The 14944-nt window shown below is 39.2% G+C and overlaps 1 protein-coding gene across 1 annotated transcript in view; it reads right to left on the bottom strand.

Annotated features, from left to right (window-relative positions):
- LARS1 (leucyl-tRNA synthetase 1) overlaps positions 1-14670 on the bottom strand; it is a 46993-nt gene extending 32323 nt beyond the window's left edge. Inside the window, exons 1-4 of the mRNA XM_070414201.1 lie at positions 14533-14670; positions 4811-4929; positions 2602-2689; positions 2124-2204 (exon numbers count right to left, since the gene is read on the bottom strand). Of these exons, the coding sequence (XP_070270302.1) occupies positions 2124-2204; positions 2602-2689; positions 4811-4929; positions 14533-14538 (294 nt within the window). The 5' untranslated portion in view covers positions 14539-14670. The remainder of the gene's footprint in view (positions 1-2123; positions 2205-2601; positions 2690-4810; positions 4930-14532) is intronic.
- Positions 14671-14944: the final 274 nt, after the last annotated feature.

The following is a 14944-nucleotide window of genomic DNA, read 5'->3' as shown; positions in this document are numbered from 1 at the left end:
CTTTTAATTAAAAAGGGGAAAAGTCATCTTTAGGATGAAGAAATCTGACAGGTATTAACGTAATGTCACTAAAATGGGACAAACTGCCTTTTGATGTGATACAATGGAAAGTTTACACCTCACCAGTGTAGTATTCGAGTCAAAATATTTAACCCCAAATCTAATCATGAAAAACAATAAAAATTAAAAAAAATTTCACCCTGGCCAGTTCGGCTCAATGGATAGAGCATCAGCCTGAGGACTGAAGGGTCCCTGGTTCAATTCCAGTCAAGGGCACAAGCCTGGGTTGTGGGCTCAATCCCCAGTAGAGGGTGTGCGGGAGGCAGCCGATCAATGATTCTCATCATTGATGTTTCTGTCTCTCTCTCCCTCTCCATTCCTCTCTGAAATCAATAAAAATATATTAAAAAACAAAAACAAAAAACTCAGATTATGGGATATTCTGTAAAATAACTGGCCTAGATTCTTCAAAGACATCAATGCTGTGACAAACTAAAGAGAATTGATCATGAAATGCACTGTGTGATCCATAAAATAAAAAGTAAAAATAGCCAGAAAGAACATTTTGAGACAATCAGAGACATACAACTATAGATTAGATCACGATGATAATATGACATCAATGTTAAATTTCTCTGAGAGGATGTTACTGTGATAAAGTAGAGGAATGCTCTTATTTTAAAAGATTATGCTGAAGTATTCAGGGGTGACATGTCATGATGCCTGCAACTTACTTACTTTCAAAGAATTCATAGAAAAGGCAAAAAAAAAAGCATACATGTACTATGTGTGTGTTGAGAGACAGAACTAAATTATGGAAAGTATTAAGACTTGCCCTAGCTGGTTTGCTCAATGGATAGAGCATCAGCCTGCGGTTGGAAGGGTCCCAGGTTCGAGGGCATATGCCTGGGTTGTGGGCTCTATCCCCAGTAGGGGGTGTGCAGGAGGCAACCGATCAATGATTCTCTCTCATCATTGATGTTTCTATCTCTCTGTCCCTCTCCCTTCCTCTCTGAAATCAATAAAAATATATTTTTTTTAAAAAAGAAAACTATATTGCCGAAACCGGTTTGGCTCAGTGGATTGAGCGTCGGCCTGCGGACTGAAAGGTCCCAGGTTCGATTCCGGTCAAGGGCATGTACCTGGGTTGCGGGCACATCCCCACTAGGAGATGTGCAGGAGGCAGCTGATCGATGTTTCTCTCTCATCGATGTTTCTAACTCTCTATCTCTCTCCCTTCCTCTCTGTAAAAAATCAATAAAATATATTAAAAAAAAAAAAAAAAAAAAAAAAGAAAACTATAGCCGTAGCCAGTTTGGCTCAGTGGATTAAGCATTGGCCTGCGGACTGAAAGGTCCTGGGTTCGATTATGGTCAAGGGCACATGTCCAGGTTGCGGGCTTGATCCCCAGTAGGGAGCATGCAGGAAGCAGCCAGTCAATGATTCTCTCTCATCATTGATGATTCTCTCTCCCTCTCCCTTCCTCTCTGAAATCAATAAAAATATTTAAAGGAAAAAAAAAAAGACTTGGCAACTATAAGTGAAGGCTGTATGGGTGTTCACTGTACTATGCTTTTACTTTTTCTGTAGGTTTGATATTTTTCAAAATAAAAGGTTGAAGAATAAAAAAAAATCTGAGTTAAATTTTCCAACCCTACAACATTTGGGAATCCTTTCAACTCTAGTTTTCTGGCCCATTCTTTATTGAGAATTATTTCTAGTATAAACTTATGACAAATGAAGACATTTGAAAAAATGATCAAAATAGGGTAGAAGTGTTTATTACTTTGTGCCAACATCCTATATGTGTCATGAATGCTCAAAACACTGCGCATTTTACTTGGTAGTAGTTATAATATAATTCTAAAACAGAAATATGAGTATATAGGATGATCAAACAATATCCAAAATTACTTAGAAATCACAAACCTTAATGTGTGCCCTTTATTTAAGGACTTCTTGAACTGTTTTTTTAAATGTAATTTTCACTATAATAAATTCATTTCAAAAAAAACACTGTAATAGAGCAGTATTTTTTTAATCCCTTTTCAAGCTATTGAACTAGATATTTCTATTTGCTCTAAGCCAAAAAGGGTAGAAACCAATCCCAAAAGCAATCTTACCTTAATAGGCATTCCAGTACAGTGTAAACCAAAGGGGAACAGACAAATGTTTCCTTTCAATCTCTGGTACCCTATTGCAAACTATAGGAAGAAAATTAAATTTAAATTACAAATTTAAATGCCAGGCGAACAGAAAATGCTGACTTTTCACAAAGAGCATCAGTTCAGTTTTCCTCTTCACATCCTCCTTTAACACACCAGCTATATTGTATAATCACCCCAAAGTTTTAACCCACCTTTTTGTGTCTTTTCACCAACCTAGAAATTACTTGTGAACATACATACCTAAACCACTGCACACATAATATATAAAAATTAAATATAAAAATTAAATTACTTAAATATAAAAAAAATATGCTTAAAATTAAGGAAGTCTAAGTTCCCTTACCAGGAAATAAATTCTATAAATATCATTTTCTTCAAATTAGTATTTATTAAAGACCCACCAGCCCATTATATTAAACAGAGGAAGCTTTACCTCACATTTGGATAAAGAAAATGTGTGTCCCAAATGAAGGCGCCCGTTCATGTATGGATATGGGAAGGTGACAAAGTACTTGCCCTTGCTGCAAAACAATCATATGAAAAAGGAAATACAGACAGGAAAATGTTAGATTCCTTTTACAAGGAAGGAGTATGGTGAAGGGAATGCTTGCTATAACTAATTTGTTCAAACTTTAGTTATTTAAAATTAAATTTATAAACCCACAAGTTAAAAGCTCTCTAAAATTAAAACTTGCTTTTGAAAGAAGAAAACATTTGTAGGTGACTATTAAGAAATAAATATACTGCCCTGGCCAGGTAGCTCAGTTGGTTAGAGCGTCATCCGATACACCAAGGTTTCAGGTGGGATCCCCGGTAAGGGCACATAGAAGAATCAACCCATGAATGCATAAATAAGTGGAACAACAAATCGATGTTTCTCTTTCTCTCTTCCTCTCTCTCTCTTAAATAATTTTTCAAAGAAATAAATATACTTGTAGGTTTAACTTAAGCTAAAATGCTTTATAAAGATAAAATACTAAATATTAAATTTTTTAAAACTTAGGGATCTGAATAAATTTAATGTTTTACTGATTAGGTTAAATTTGTTTTTACAAGATATATAAAGCAATTCAAAGTCCTCAGGTAAAATAAAACATCCTCAATATTGCATGATATGTTGTAAATGCATTTAAAAAGCACCTTTTAAAGCTAACATTTACTATGCTATATCTTTTTTCAAGTGTTATCTAATATACATAAGTTATGAAGCACAATAAAATGAACACTTATAAACCACCGTCCAACTTTTGAACCCACTTAAGCTCCCTTTGTGTTCCTCCCCACTTCTCACCAGAGATAACCATTATCTTGAAATTCACTTTTTCATTTCCTTGTTTTAAAATAGTTTGTACCTAAGTCTGTGCCTTTAAACAATGTGTCATTTAGTTTCACTCATATTTTTGAATAGTTTGTACCTAAGTCTGTATCTAAGTCTGTGCCCTTAAACTTCGTATTATTTACAAAACATGAGTTTTGAAGTTTGTACCTAAGTCTGTGCCCTTAAACAACGTATCATTTCGTTTCCCTTACTAGTGAGCTTTATAAAAAATGGCGTATTTTATATAGACTTCTGCAATTTGCTTTTTTCCACTCAATGTGCTATGTCTAAGTTCCTTCAGCATTCCTGCACATAGCTGTAGTTCATTTTCTTTCACTGAACATAGCAGCTTTGTCAGTTCACTTTGGATTACTTAAATTACCTTAAAGTTGACCAAAATCCTAGAACCAAATAGAAACTTCAAATTATAAAGTATAACACCAGAGACTTCATATTACAGCAAACTCTTTTTCTCTTAAAAAAAAAAAAAAAAAAAGACTTGCCCGGCTGGCGTGGCTCAGTGGTTGAGCATCGACCTATGAACCAGGAGGTCACAGTTTGATTCCTGGTCAGGGCACATGCCTGGGTTGCAGTCTCAGTCCCCAGTGAGGGACATGCAGAAGGCAGCCAATCGATGATTCTCATCATTAATGTTTCTCTCTCTCTTTCCCTTTCCCTTCCTCTCTGAAATCAATAAAAATATATTTTTTTAAAAAAACACAAAAACTTCTGATAGAGTGTAGCTTAATAGAAAGGAGGACAGACTTTGGAATCAGAAAGTCCTGAAAAGAAGTCCAGGCCTGAAATTGAGATGCATCTTATAATTGACACATATATTTACTGTAATACTATTTGGGGACAGTTATTTTGTTTTTGTTTTTCTCAATATCACATCATTATCTATGGTTTGTCTTATTATCAGTGATTATTAACATCAAGGCAGCCCAGTACTTATGAAATAAGATCTTCTAATGCAGAAACCTTTCAAAATTTATATTTTGCATCTGTGAAGATAATTATCACTACAATATGAACCTCCCTAATAGAAGGATTTCCTTTTACCAGTCAGCAAAGATAAAACTTCAAAACATCCCCTTTGGTTTGAACATGAAAAGCTAGTTTTTGAAAAACTCTTCATGTAGAAAAAAATCCTTTAAGGAAGAAGATCCTACTTTTAAATGCAGGAAATGGAAGTCACCTTCTTCAGTCCACCTCAGACATTCTAAACACACTCTGCCCACTGTTTTCCACAGAGCAGTTCCTGTACTACAAAGTCAATTGGTTTCGAAACACAATGTGCGGAACTTCACCAACTATTACTCACCTAGTCTGCTTCTCTGAATTAGATGCATTGACCTCAAATACTTTCTCATTGTCCCATTTCTGTTGGATTTCTTTCTCAATCTTCTTCAAGAAGTCCACTTTGGCTGTTCCCTTTCTTTCCTTTTAGACACAAAAGAGATAGGATAACCCACTCTGTACTTCAACAGGCTTGCTTTGAAAAAAAAAAAAATGGGTTCACACAGAACTGAGCTGTTTACTGACAGATCAATTTTTCCATGGTTATCTTCAAACTTAAATGAACCAGATAGAAAATTAGGGTTGACACGACCTGTATACCTCAAACCTCAAAGGAGTGGTTAAAAAATTACTCAAAAGGCTTTGAAATACTTTTCAAAAATTAGGTACTATAACAAAACACTGTTGTCAAATGTTCCTATTCATAAAATATATAAATGCAGGGGTGGGCAAAAGTAGGTTTACAGTTGTTCATATGGAAAATGATACACTAATTAATAAGTAATAATAAGTGGAGTAGGACACACTTAGGAAATAGGCGGGGTGAAATCTGGATACCAATGGACCATACACAAATCTAGGTCTGTTTTGAAAACTTAATATATTTTCTGGTATAAAATTATCTGAACTGAAATTGGATTTTCTTCCCCCTCCTACCTGCTAACAATTCCAGATTCTGTAGCATTTTCAAATGAGGAAATACCTGGGTTCTACTCATACTTCTATAGCCCACTAGACAGGTGACCTTGCCAAGCCGCCTGGTCTCCTTTGATGGAGCCCTCCGCCTGTCCCTTCTACCCAACAATTTAAAAAGCACTTCCTATTCACATCACAGATACACCGGATTCTTACAACTGTTTTTCTAAAAAAAAAAAAAAAAAAAAGTGAAGTATTATACAAAGGAATTCCAGGCAATAAAAAAAGTACCATTATCTCTCCAATAACTATGTTAAGTAGACCTTGTATATTATGTAATAATGAAAACTAGTAGTATTAAAATTAGGTAAGATTCAGTACAAAGATAGCATAAAAAATGTGTCACCTCTATTTTACTATTTTCAATTTTCTCTCTTTTAAATTATTTTTAAGCAAGTGCAAGAGAAGTACAAGCAATAGAAAGATGAAATGTCAGCTTATAAGGAAGAGATAAAATGTGGATTAAAAGAACCCTGTCACGTCCTAGCTGGTTTGACTCAGTGGATACAGCATCGGCCTGTGGACTGAAGGGTCCCGGGTTCAATTCCGGTCGAGGGCACATGCCCAGGTTGCAGACTCAATCCCCAGTAGGGGGCGTGCAGAAGGCAGCCAGTCAATAATTCTCTCTCATCATTGATGTTTATCTCTCTCCCTCTCCCTTCATCTCTGAAATCAATAAAAATGTATTTTTTTTTTAAAGAACCCTGTCACAAAGGCAAAGAGGAAATGAGAAAGATTTCCATAATTTGAAAAGTCATGGACATATAAAAAGTTTATCTAGGAACCAAAGGAAAATGACATTTTTTGTTTCTATAAATCCTGACCAGATCATAATTGCTGCGACTGGAACCACATCATATCAACACACAAATCTGACCAAGTCAATCCCCCTTTAGAGGTTCTCTATGCTCTCAGGATAAAGTCCATCCCTACTCTTAAATCTGACATTCGAGGCCCTGCCTGCTCATATCTGCCAGGCCACTCCCTTCTCCCCTCTCTCCATGCTTCCATCTTCACAGGCCTATTAAGCCATCTGCATTTTCCCAAATATGCCAAGGTCCCTCTCTCACCTCTAGGCCTGTGTTCAAACTATTCCTCTGCCCTCTTACCCCACCAATCAATCTCTTTGCCTGGCCATGTCACCCTCCAGGTCTCAGCTAATCACCGGTCTGGATTCTACATTGAGAAGCCATTCTGAATATGCTCCTACCCACCCATATTTCCCCTGTGACAGCCCTAATCACATAGCGACGTCAGGATCTGGCCATCCTTCCCACAGGACTGTAAGCTTGTTCTTGGTGGGGACTACGTCTTGTTTCTCATTTTATCTTCAATGTCTAGCTTATAGCAGGCTCTCAAATATTTGTTGAATATATAAAGATTTTTAAAGAGAAGCAAATAACACATTGCCTGTTTTTACATAATGTGGCCATAAAAAAAAATAGATGGACGAGGAACTAGGTTGCATATTTGAATCAAGGTGCTAAGCAATTTGGACTCTTTGCCAAGAATTTCCATAAAACACCGTGGTTACAGAAAGTATTTCCTTTTCCAAGAAAGAATAATGCACTTTCCATTCCTGCTACTAAACACCTTCATTTAGACCTCAGATCCTTTGGGCCCCTTCTTACTGCAAAACCCTCTTAACAAGTAACCTATCTCTAGTCTCTCTATTCCAATATATGCTAAACCCTGTCGTCAATTCTAATATTCAAAAACTACCATTTTAAAATGAGTTATGGCAGACCCTGGCCAGGGCGCTCAGTTGGTTAGAGCATCAATCAGATATGCCAAGGCTGTGGATTTGATAACCAGTCAGGGCACATACAAAATAAGTGACACAACAAATTGATCTCTCTCCCTCTCCCTCTCAAATCAATTTTTAAAAACATTTTTAAATGAGCTATGGCAGAGACAGCAGGTAGCCTATGCAACATATGTTCCTTCCCTTTCTCGCTCAGCAACAAAAACCCAGTCTTATGCAGGGTGGTGCAGCAGAAGTGGTTAAGTGTCCTCTGCTGGTTAAATGGTTGTGTCCTTTCCAGACGAATTCGAATTCGAAGTTAGATCGAGCTATGTGACTAGGTTCTGGCAAAAGTGTTTTGGGGAGAAAAAAGTAAGTCACTTCTACCCGGGCCTTAAAACAGCCTGTATAACTAACTCTTAGTAGCCGACTTAATCTGCAGGTAGAGTAGGCGCTGTGCTGAGGGCCCACTTACTTTTAGGGACTCACAAAAATATTTTCTTTTAAAATCAAGAAAAAAATAGCCCCAGCCGGCTTGGCTCAGTGGACAGAGTGTCAGCCTGTGGACTGAAGGGTCTCGGGTTCGATTCTGGTCAAGGGCACATGCCCTGGTTGTGGGCTTGATCCCCAATAGGGGGCGTGCAGGAGGCAGCCAATCAATGATTTTCTCTCATCACTGATGTTTCTATCTCTCCCTCTCCCTTTCTCTCTGAAATCAATAAAAATATATTTTAAAAAAATAAACTTTTAGGTTTAAGAAAAAACTTTAATATACATTAATATATTTGTCTTTATGCCAAAATAGTTGTAAAACGTAATTTTAATATTTTTTACAGGGAAAGGGGCCCACAAAGCCGAAAGTATCTAGGGCCTAATGAAGCCCAGCTGTACCTTCTATTCTAGGGTTATGGGTTATAGGAAATCCCACTGTGTTCTTACTAAATTCCTCTTTACCTTAACCAACTTGAGTTCACTTCCATTGAATGCCACCAAACGATCCTATAGACATTCACCCAGGGAGGCTATGAACTCCTGGCAGGCAGCAACTTTTAGATCTACTTACTCAGCACCAAATACAATGCTACAGACAAAGAAGTTACATGACAAACATTTTTTGCTTAAAGATAACCATGAAAGCAATAGTTAGAACTATGTTTCTAAAGAACATGAAAGCAATAGTCCTCACAAAATACTTAGAACTATGTTTCTTTCATGTAGAAAGCATGCTAGGTGCACAAAGCTCTTCTTTGAGGTTTCTGCTTCTCAGAAAAACTTGTTCCTCAAATCTCAAAGGTTGATTGTAATGAAATCTGATATTGGCCCCAGCACCAACTTGCATAAACTTGAGGAAGTCACTTGATCAATCCAAGCCTCAATTTCTTCACTGGTTATTCAACTAGGCAATTGGTTGTTTTAATTAGTTAAAAGATTATTTAACTAGATGGATGCTCCTAAACTTTGGCACTATTGATATTTTGGGCAAAATTCTTTGTTCACAGGGGCTGCCCTGTGCACTATAGGATGTTTATGAGCATCTCTGGCTTCTACCCACTAGATACCAGTAGCACAACCCCCTCAACTATGACAACCAAGAGTCTCCAGACCAAACGTTTTCTGGAAGACAAAATCACCCCTAGTAAAGAAACACTAAACTAGATAATAAACTTTTTCCTATATTCATAGTATTCTGCAGTTCTTAAAACACTTTTATGAACACTGGTTTATTTGATGTTAACAACCTAACAAGTGGGCAGACCAGCGATTATCATTTCAAAGATAATGAATTGATGAACAAGGACTGATCCAGAGACAGAGAGGTATTGATTGGACTGTCGGGCCTTGGAGGGAAGGTAGGGGAGGGTGGGAGTAAGGGGGAGAGATCAACCAAAGGACTTATATGCAAGCATATAGGCCTAACCAATGGACATGGACAACGGGGAGGTGAGGGCATGAGCAGGGGGGGTAGGGGATAACGTGGGGATAAGGACACATATGTAGTATCTTAATCAATAAAAAATATATTAAAAAAAAAAGATAATGAATCGCAAGCTCCGATCATCATGCTGGTAAATGGTCTAGTTGGAGTCATCTTCTGACTCCTATTTTGCTTTCTCTTGGAACCGACCACATCTTAGCTCCACCACTTACTAGCTGTAGAACCCTGGACAAGTTCCTTAATCTTTTTAAGCCTGCATTTCTCTATCTATAAAATAAAGATAATAATTATACCTACCTTGTATTATTATTATGAGAATTAAAAGAGCAAATACACACGAAGGACTTACCATAGTGCTGGACCCATGGCAAATGCTCAAAAATGTTTATTATCACAGACAACTAGACATCATGTACTTTTTATTAGGTTTGAAAAAGGCATTGTGGTTATGTTTTAAGAGAACTTATCATTATGTATTTTTTAAACTTATTAAAATATGTATAAATGAAACGATTCAATGCCTGAAATTAGCTTAAAATCCTGAGTAGGTGAGGGGTGAAGGTGAAAGATATATGAAACAAGATTGGCTGTGTGCTGCCAATTTTTGAAGTTGTGTCAGGGTACACAGCAATACACAATACTATTATCTCTACTTTGTTAACTATTTAAATTTTCCAAATGAAAAAGTTTAAAAGTAAATTTTTTTTAAGTTGGCTACTATCATTATTACAATACACCCTCAGGTCCCTGTGCAACTCAAAGAGATTAAAACTGTCCAAAGCTCTATAAAATAAAAAGTATATTGTTTGCTCTTTACAAACTAAATTATAAAATAAAGACTAATGTTCTATCCGTGCTATTTCATGTTTACTGTCTTGCACAATTTACTACTGGTAAGGTTTTCTTTAGAAAAAAAAAACTTTCCTAATGGGAGGGTGTTTGCAAAAAAATTCCCCAATTAGTTTACAGTTAGGAATAATACAATGATTAAGAATGGATCAGAAAAGGACCAAATGATCTCAAGTCCCACCTCTACCTCTTAGTAGATATGATGCCTTATTTTCCCCATCAGTAAAATGAGGATAATAATGGCACCTACTTTTATAGGGTTGTGTTGATGAAAAATTAAGTAAAACACTAATGCCTGGCACAGAATAAGCAATCAATACATTTTAGCTTATTCTGGCTAAACTTTGGCACTATTGATATTTTGGGCAAAGGAAGTGGGGGGGAGAGAGAGGGAGGAAGTGGGGGAGAAGAGAAAGAGGAAATGGGGGGAGAGAGAGAGAGGAAGTGGGGGGGAAAGAGAGAGAGAGAAACATCAATCTGTTGTTCCACATATTTATGCGTTCATTGGTTGCTTCTTGTATGTGTCCTGACTGGGATCAACCCACAACCTTGGCGTATAGTGATGACGCTCTAACAAACCCAGCTACCTGGCCAGGGCTGACTAGTCTCAATATAAATTCATGACCCACTAACTTTAAGTTATGTCCAGCAATATACTATTTTCTGAAATCCAATTAGTTACTCCTTCTCCTACACCGGTTCTTCTCAAACTTAAATGTACATACTGTCCAGTACGCTAGCCACTTGCCATACATGACTGTAATTTTTAAATTCCATTAAAATTCAGTCCTTCCATTGCAATAGTCACATTTCAAATGATCAATAGCCACATGTGGCCAGTGGCTACCAAATCTGACAGTGCAAAAGTTCTATTGACAGCTGTCCTAGACAATTCTTTCGTACCTTCTCCTCCCTCCTCAAACCCCCAACACGTCCTCTCCCATCCTTATTTTTAGGTGATAATCTTGGCTCCTAATTCAATGAGAAAAGAGAAGTGAACAGGAAATCTCCACAGCCTCCCTCATCACATCTACCAACCCATATATGTACCCATATATTCTGCCTTCTTTCCTGGTACTACAGATGAATGCGGTCCTATTTAACCTACCCATTGAGGCACTTTATCTCATGCCCCCTGTTCTATTCAGGAGCAACACTCCAGCAATCATCTCTCTTATGTATCAATTTTCTCTTTCTACAGGATAATTCTCATGAGCATAGAAGCACTGTATAATTTCTCCTGTCTTAAAAAAAAAAAAAAAAAAAAGGCCTTCTTTTAACCTTCGTCTATTTCCACTTTCCTCATAGACTTCCTCAAGAGTTATCCACACACAATTTTTGGAGAAACCAAGATGGCGGCATAAGTAAACACCAGAAATTGCTGCCTTGCACAACCACTTCAAAACTACAACTAAAAGACAAAACGGACATCATCCAGAACCACAGGAAGGCTGGCTGAGTGGAAATTCTACAACTAGAAGGAAAGAGAAAAGCACACTGAGACTCAGAGGAAGTGCGGAAGTAAAGTGCAGAGGTACGGAGGCGCACGTGGAAAGGGCTGGCAACTGAGGATGCGGTTGTCTTTTTCAATTGGGAGGGAGTCTCAAGCTCCCGACTGCTCTGAACTCTAGTTTCGGGCGAGTCTCTGGGGACACAGACTCATACGGGGAGAAACTGGACTGTCTGGCATCAGTCGGAACTCGAGGGCAGCTTTCTCTCAGAAGTGCTTGCAGTGATTACCAGGACACTGAGACCCCGGACCTCTTAGGGCAGAACTGAGGATCAGCCATAGCTGCTTGCTCCGCCCTGTTGATTCCCTGAAACCCCGCCCCACCCAAGCTGTGTGCAGAGGCTTTTGCATATGAAAGGCCTGGCCCTTTGCAATCTGAAAATTACCTAACAAACTGCAGCTGGGTCAGAGAGACCCAGAACTTCCAAAAGAAGGCCCAAAGCCCCACAGCAGCTTGCATTGCTTCACAGCTGGGCCTCATCTAGGCACCTCCAAACCCCAAACAAGGAAGAGGAATCTGCAGATCTCTCCATAGCTCCTGCTGGGTAGCCTCAGGCAGAGGCTAAATTAGCACCTCCTTAGAGATCCAAGAGTCAGTGTACCCAGTGGTTAGAGTGGACCATCCAGATTACAACTCCTCAGATCCATAAGGGACACACTCAGGGGGCAGATTCAGTGAGCACCAAAGCCCCACTGAAGCAAGCCTTGCCCCAGAAGGGTGTCTCCAGCACAGAAGTTCTCCCACTATAACCACAGCTGATTCTCACTGCCAATTGGCCTGGAGGTCAATTCCTCTCAGTGATACCTACAACAACCAAGGCTTAACTACAACAAGACTGTGCACAAAGCCCACAAAGGGGTGCACCAAGAGTGTCCACCTCAGGTAACTGGGGAGGCTGAGCCACTGGGCCCTATAGGACACCTAGCACACAAAGCCACTCTACCAACACAGGGAAGCATAAAAAATGCAGAGACAAAGAAACAGGTCACAAATGACAGAAATGGAGGAAAGCAAACTACAGGATATAGAGTTCAAAACCACACTTATAAGGTTTTTCAAGAATTTTCTAGAAACCGCCGATAAATTGAGTGAGATCCTCCATAAATCTAGTGAGACCCTCGAGGATATGAAAAAGGACCAACTAGAAATTAAGCATACACTGACTGAAATAAAGAATATTATACAGAGTTCCAACAGCAGACTAGAGGATCGCAAGAATCAAGTCAAAGTTTTGAAATACGAAGAAGCAAAAAACACCCAACCGGAAAAACAGGAAGAAAAAAGAATCCAAAAATATGAATATAGTGTAAGGAGCCTCTAGGACAACTTCAAGCGTACCAACATCCGAATTATGGGGGTGCCAGAAGAAGAGAGACAGCAAGATATTGAAAACCTATTTGAAGAAATAATGACAGAAAACTTCTCCTACCTGGTGAAAGAAATAGACTTACAAGTCCAGGAAGTGCAGAGAACCCCAAACAAAAGGAATCCAAAGAGGACCACACCAAGACACATCATAATTAAAATGCCAAGAGCAAAAGACAAAGAGAGAATCTTAAAAGCAGCAAGAGAAAAACAGTTAGTTACCTACAAGGGAGTACCCATACGACTGTCAGCTGATTTCTCAACAGAAAATATGCCGGCCAGAAGGGAGTGGCAAGAAATATTCTAAGTGATGAATAGCAAGAACCTATAACCAAGATTACTTTACCTAGCAAAGCTATCATTCAGAATTGAAGGTCAGATAAAGAGCTTCACAGATAAGGAAAAGCTAAAGGAGTTCATCACCACCAAACCAGTATTATATGAAATGCTGAAAGGTATCCTTTAAGAAGAGGAAGAAGAAGAAAAAGGTAAAGATAAAAATTATGAACAACAAATACACATCTATCAACAAGTGAATCTAAAAATCAAGTGAATAAATAATCTGATGAGCAGAATAAACTGGTGAATATAATAGAATCAGGGGCATAGAAAGGGAGTGGACTGACTATTCTCGGGGAGAAAGGGGTGTGGGGGTACAGGAAGAGACTGGACAAAAATCGTGCATCTATGGATGAGGACAGTGTGGGGGGGAGGGTAAGGGCAGAGGGTGGGGTGGGAACCAGGTGGAGGGGAGCTATGGAGGGAAAAAAGAGGAACAACTGTAATAATCTGAACAATAAAGATTTAATTTTTAAAAAAAAAAGTTATCCACACTCATTATCTCCAGTCCCTCTCTGGACATTCTTTCTGGAACCCACTCTCCAAGCAGCAACCTACCAGGCCGTATTATGACCTACATCAACCCACTGATAAGCCTAGTCCCCTACACAAACACACATCCATCATCATCATTATCATCACCAATCATCTCCCCCTGGACCACTGCCCTTTAGACATACAATCCTCCTTGCTTTTCACGCTCATGGTTGCCTCTGCCTGGAAATCTTTTCCTTGACACATGTAGTTGCATGGCTTGCTCCCTACCTCCTTTTTGCCACAATGCCACCTTCTCAACAAAGCTTTTCTTGGTCAACTTTCTAACATTGCAATCCTCCCCCACTCATACTCCCTAGTCCCGCTTCCAGCTCTAGTTTTTTCGTTAGTACTTATCAACACCTGACATGTCACACCATGTGTTTTAGCAGGTAGCCCACACACATATAAGCAACACGAATGCAGTCATTTCTGTCTGTTTACCGGGATGCGCTCAATTTTTTGTTGAAAGGAGGAATCAATGTTACAACCTCCTCTCTCCAAATCGGTTTTAGAAACTTAGGTGGAGTAATACACACGACATTAGTCTGCAAAGTTAAAGACATCAGTTCCTGCCTCATCCGCTAACAAGAAAAGGCACATCCTCACAACAGCCACGCCTCAAGCTTTGAGGGCAAGTCTTCCCCTTTCTTTAGAATAAAGAATTTTTCCCTGCAGGACAGTGGCTACCACATGGAGCCTCTAGTTTTTGCAAAACACACAGATCAGCCGGTTCTAGGGCCCAGCCGAGCTCTCTTCCCACAAAAACTCACCGCCATGGCGCTGCCCAGCCGACAGTGCAAACCCACGACCTCGGTGATCACCCTCAAAGGAGTAGTTACAACCTTCCACCCTTTCTACCGAGACACCCAAGCCTCTCAAGACACTGAAGCACACCACGCCTGCTGAGGCAATCACCAGCTCACTATTAACTACCACCGGGTGCATCTCGTAGCCTGCCGGGAATTGTAGTTCCAAAGCACCTAGAGCCCAAATCCAGCAGGCACTTGTTGACTACAATTCCCAGGTAGCAACCGGATACCGGAAATTGACTCGACAGGCCACTCAGGGGTGACACTGGTAGTGATGTCACGTGCACGTTGAACTACAACGTCCATAATGCAGTTCGGAACCGCAGATGGCCGCCCGCGCGCGCTGAGGTAAAGTCCCCAGACTTCAACCTTT

Source organism: Myotis yumanensis, unplaced genomic scaffold (genome assembly GCF_028538775.1).
Source record: "Myotis yumanensis isolate MYYU_CA2020_CCGP unplaced genomic scaffold, mMyoYum1.0.hap1 SCAF_5, whole genome shotgun sequence".
NCBI lineage: Eukaryota > Metazoa > Chordata > Mammalia > Chiroptera > Vespertilionidae > Myotis > Myotis yumanensis.
Note: the sequence above shows the minus strand (reverse complement) of the source record. Positions and strands in the feature narration are given on the sequence as shown.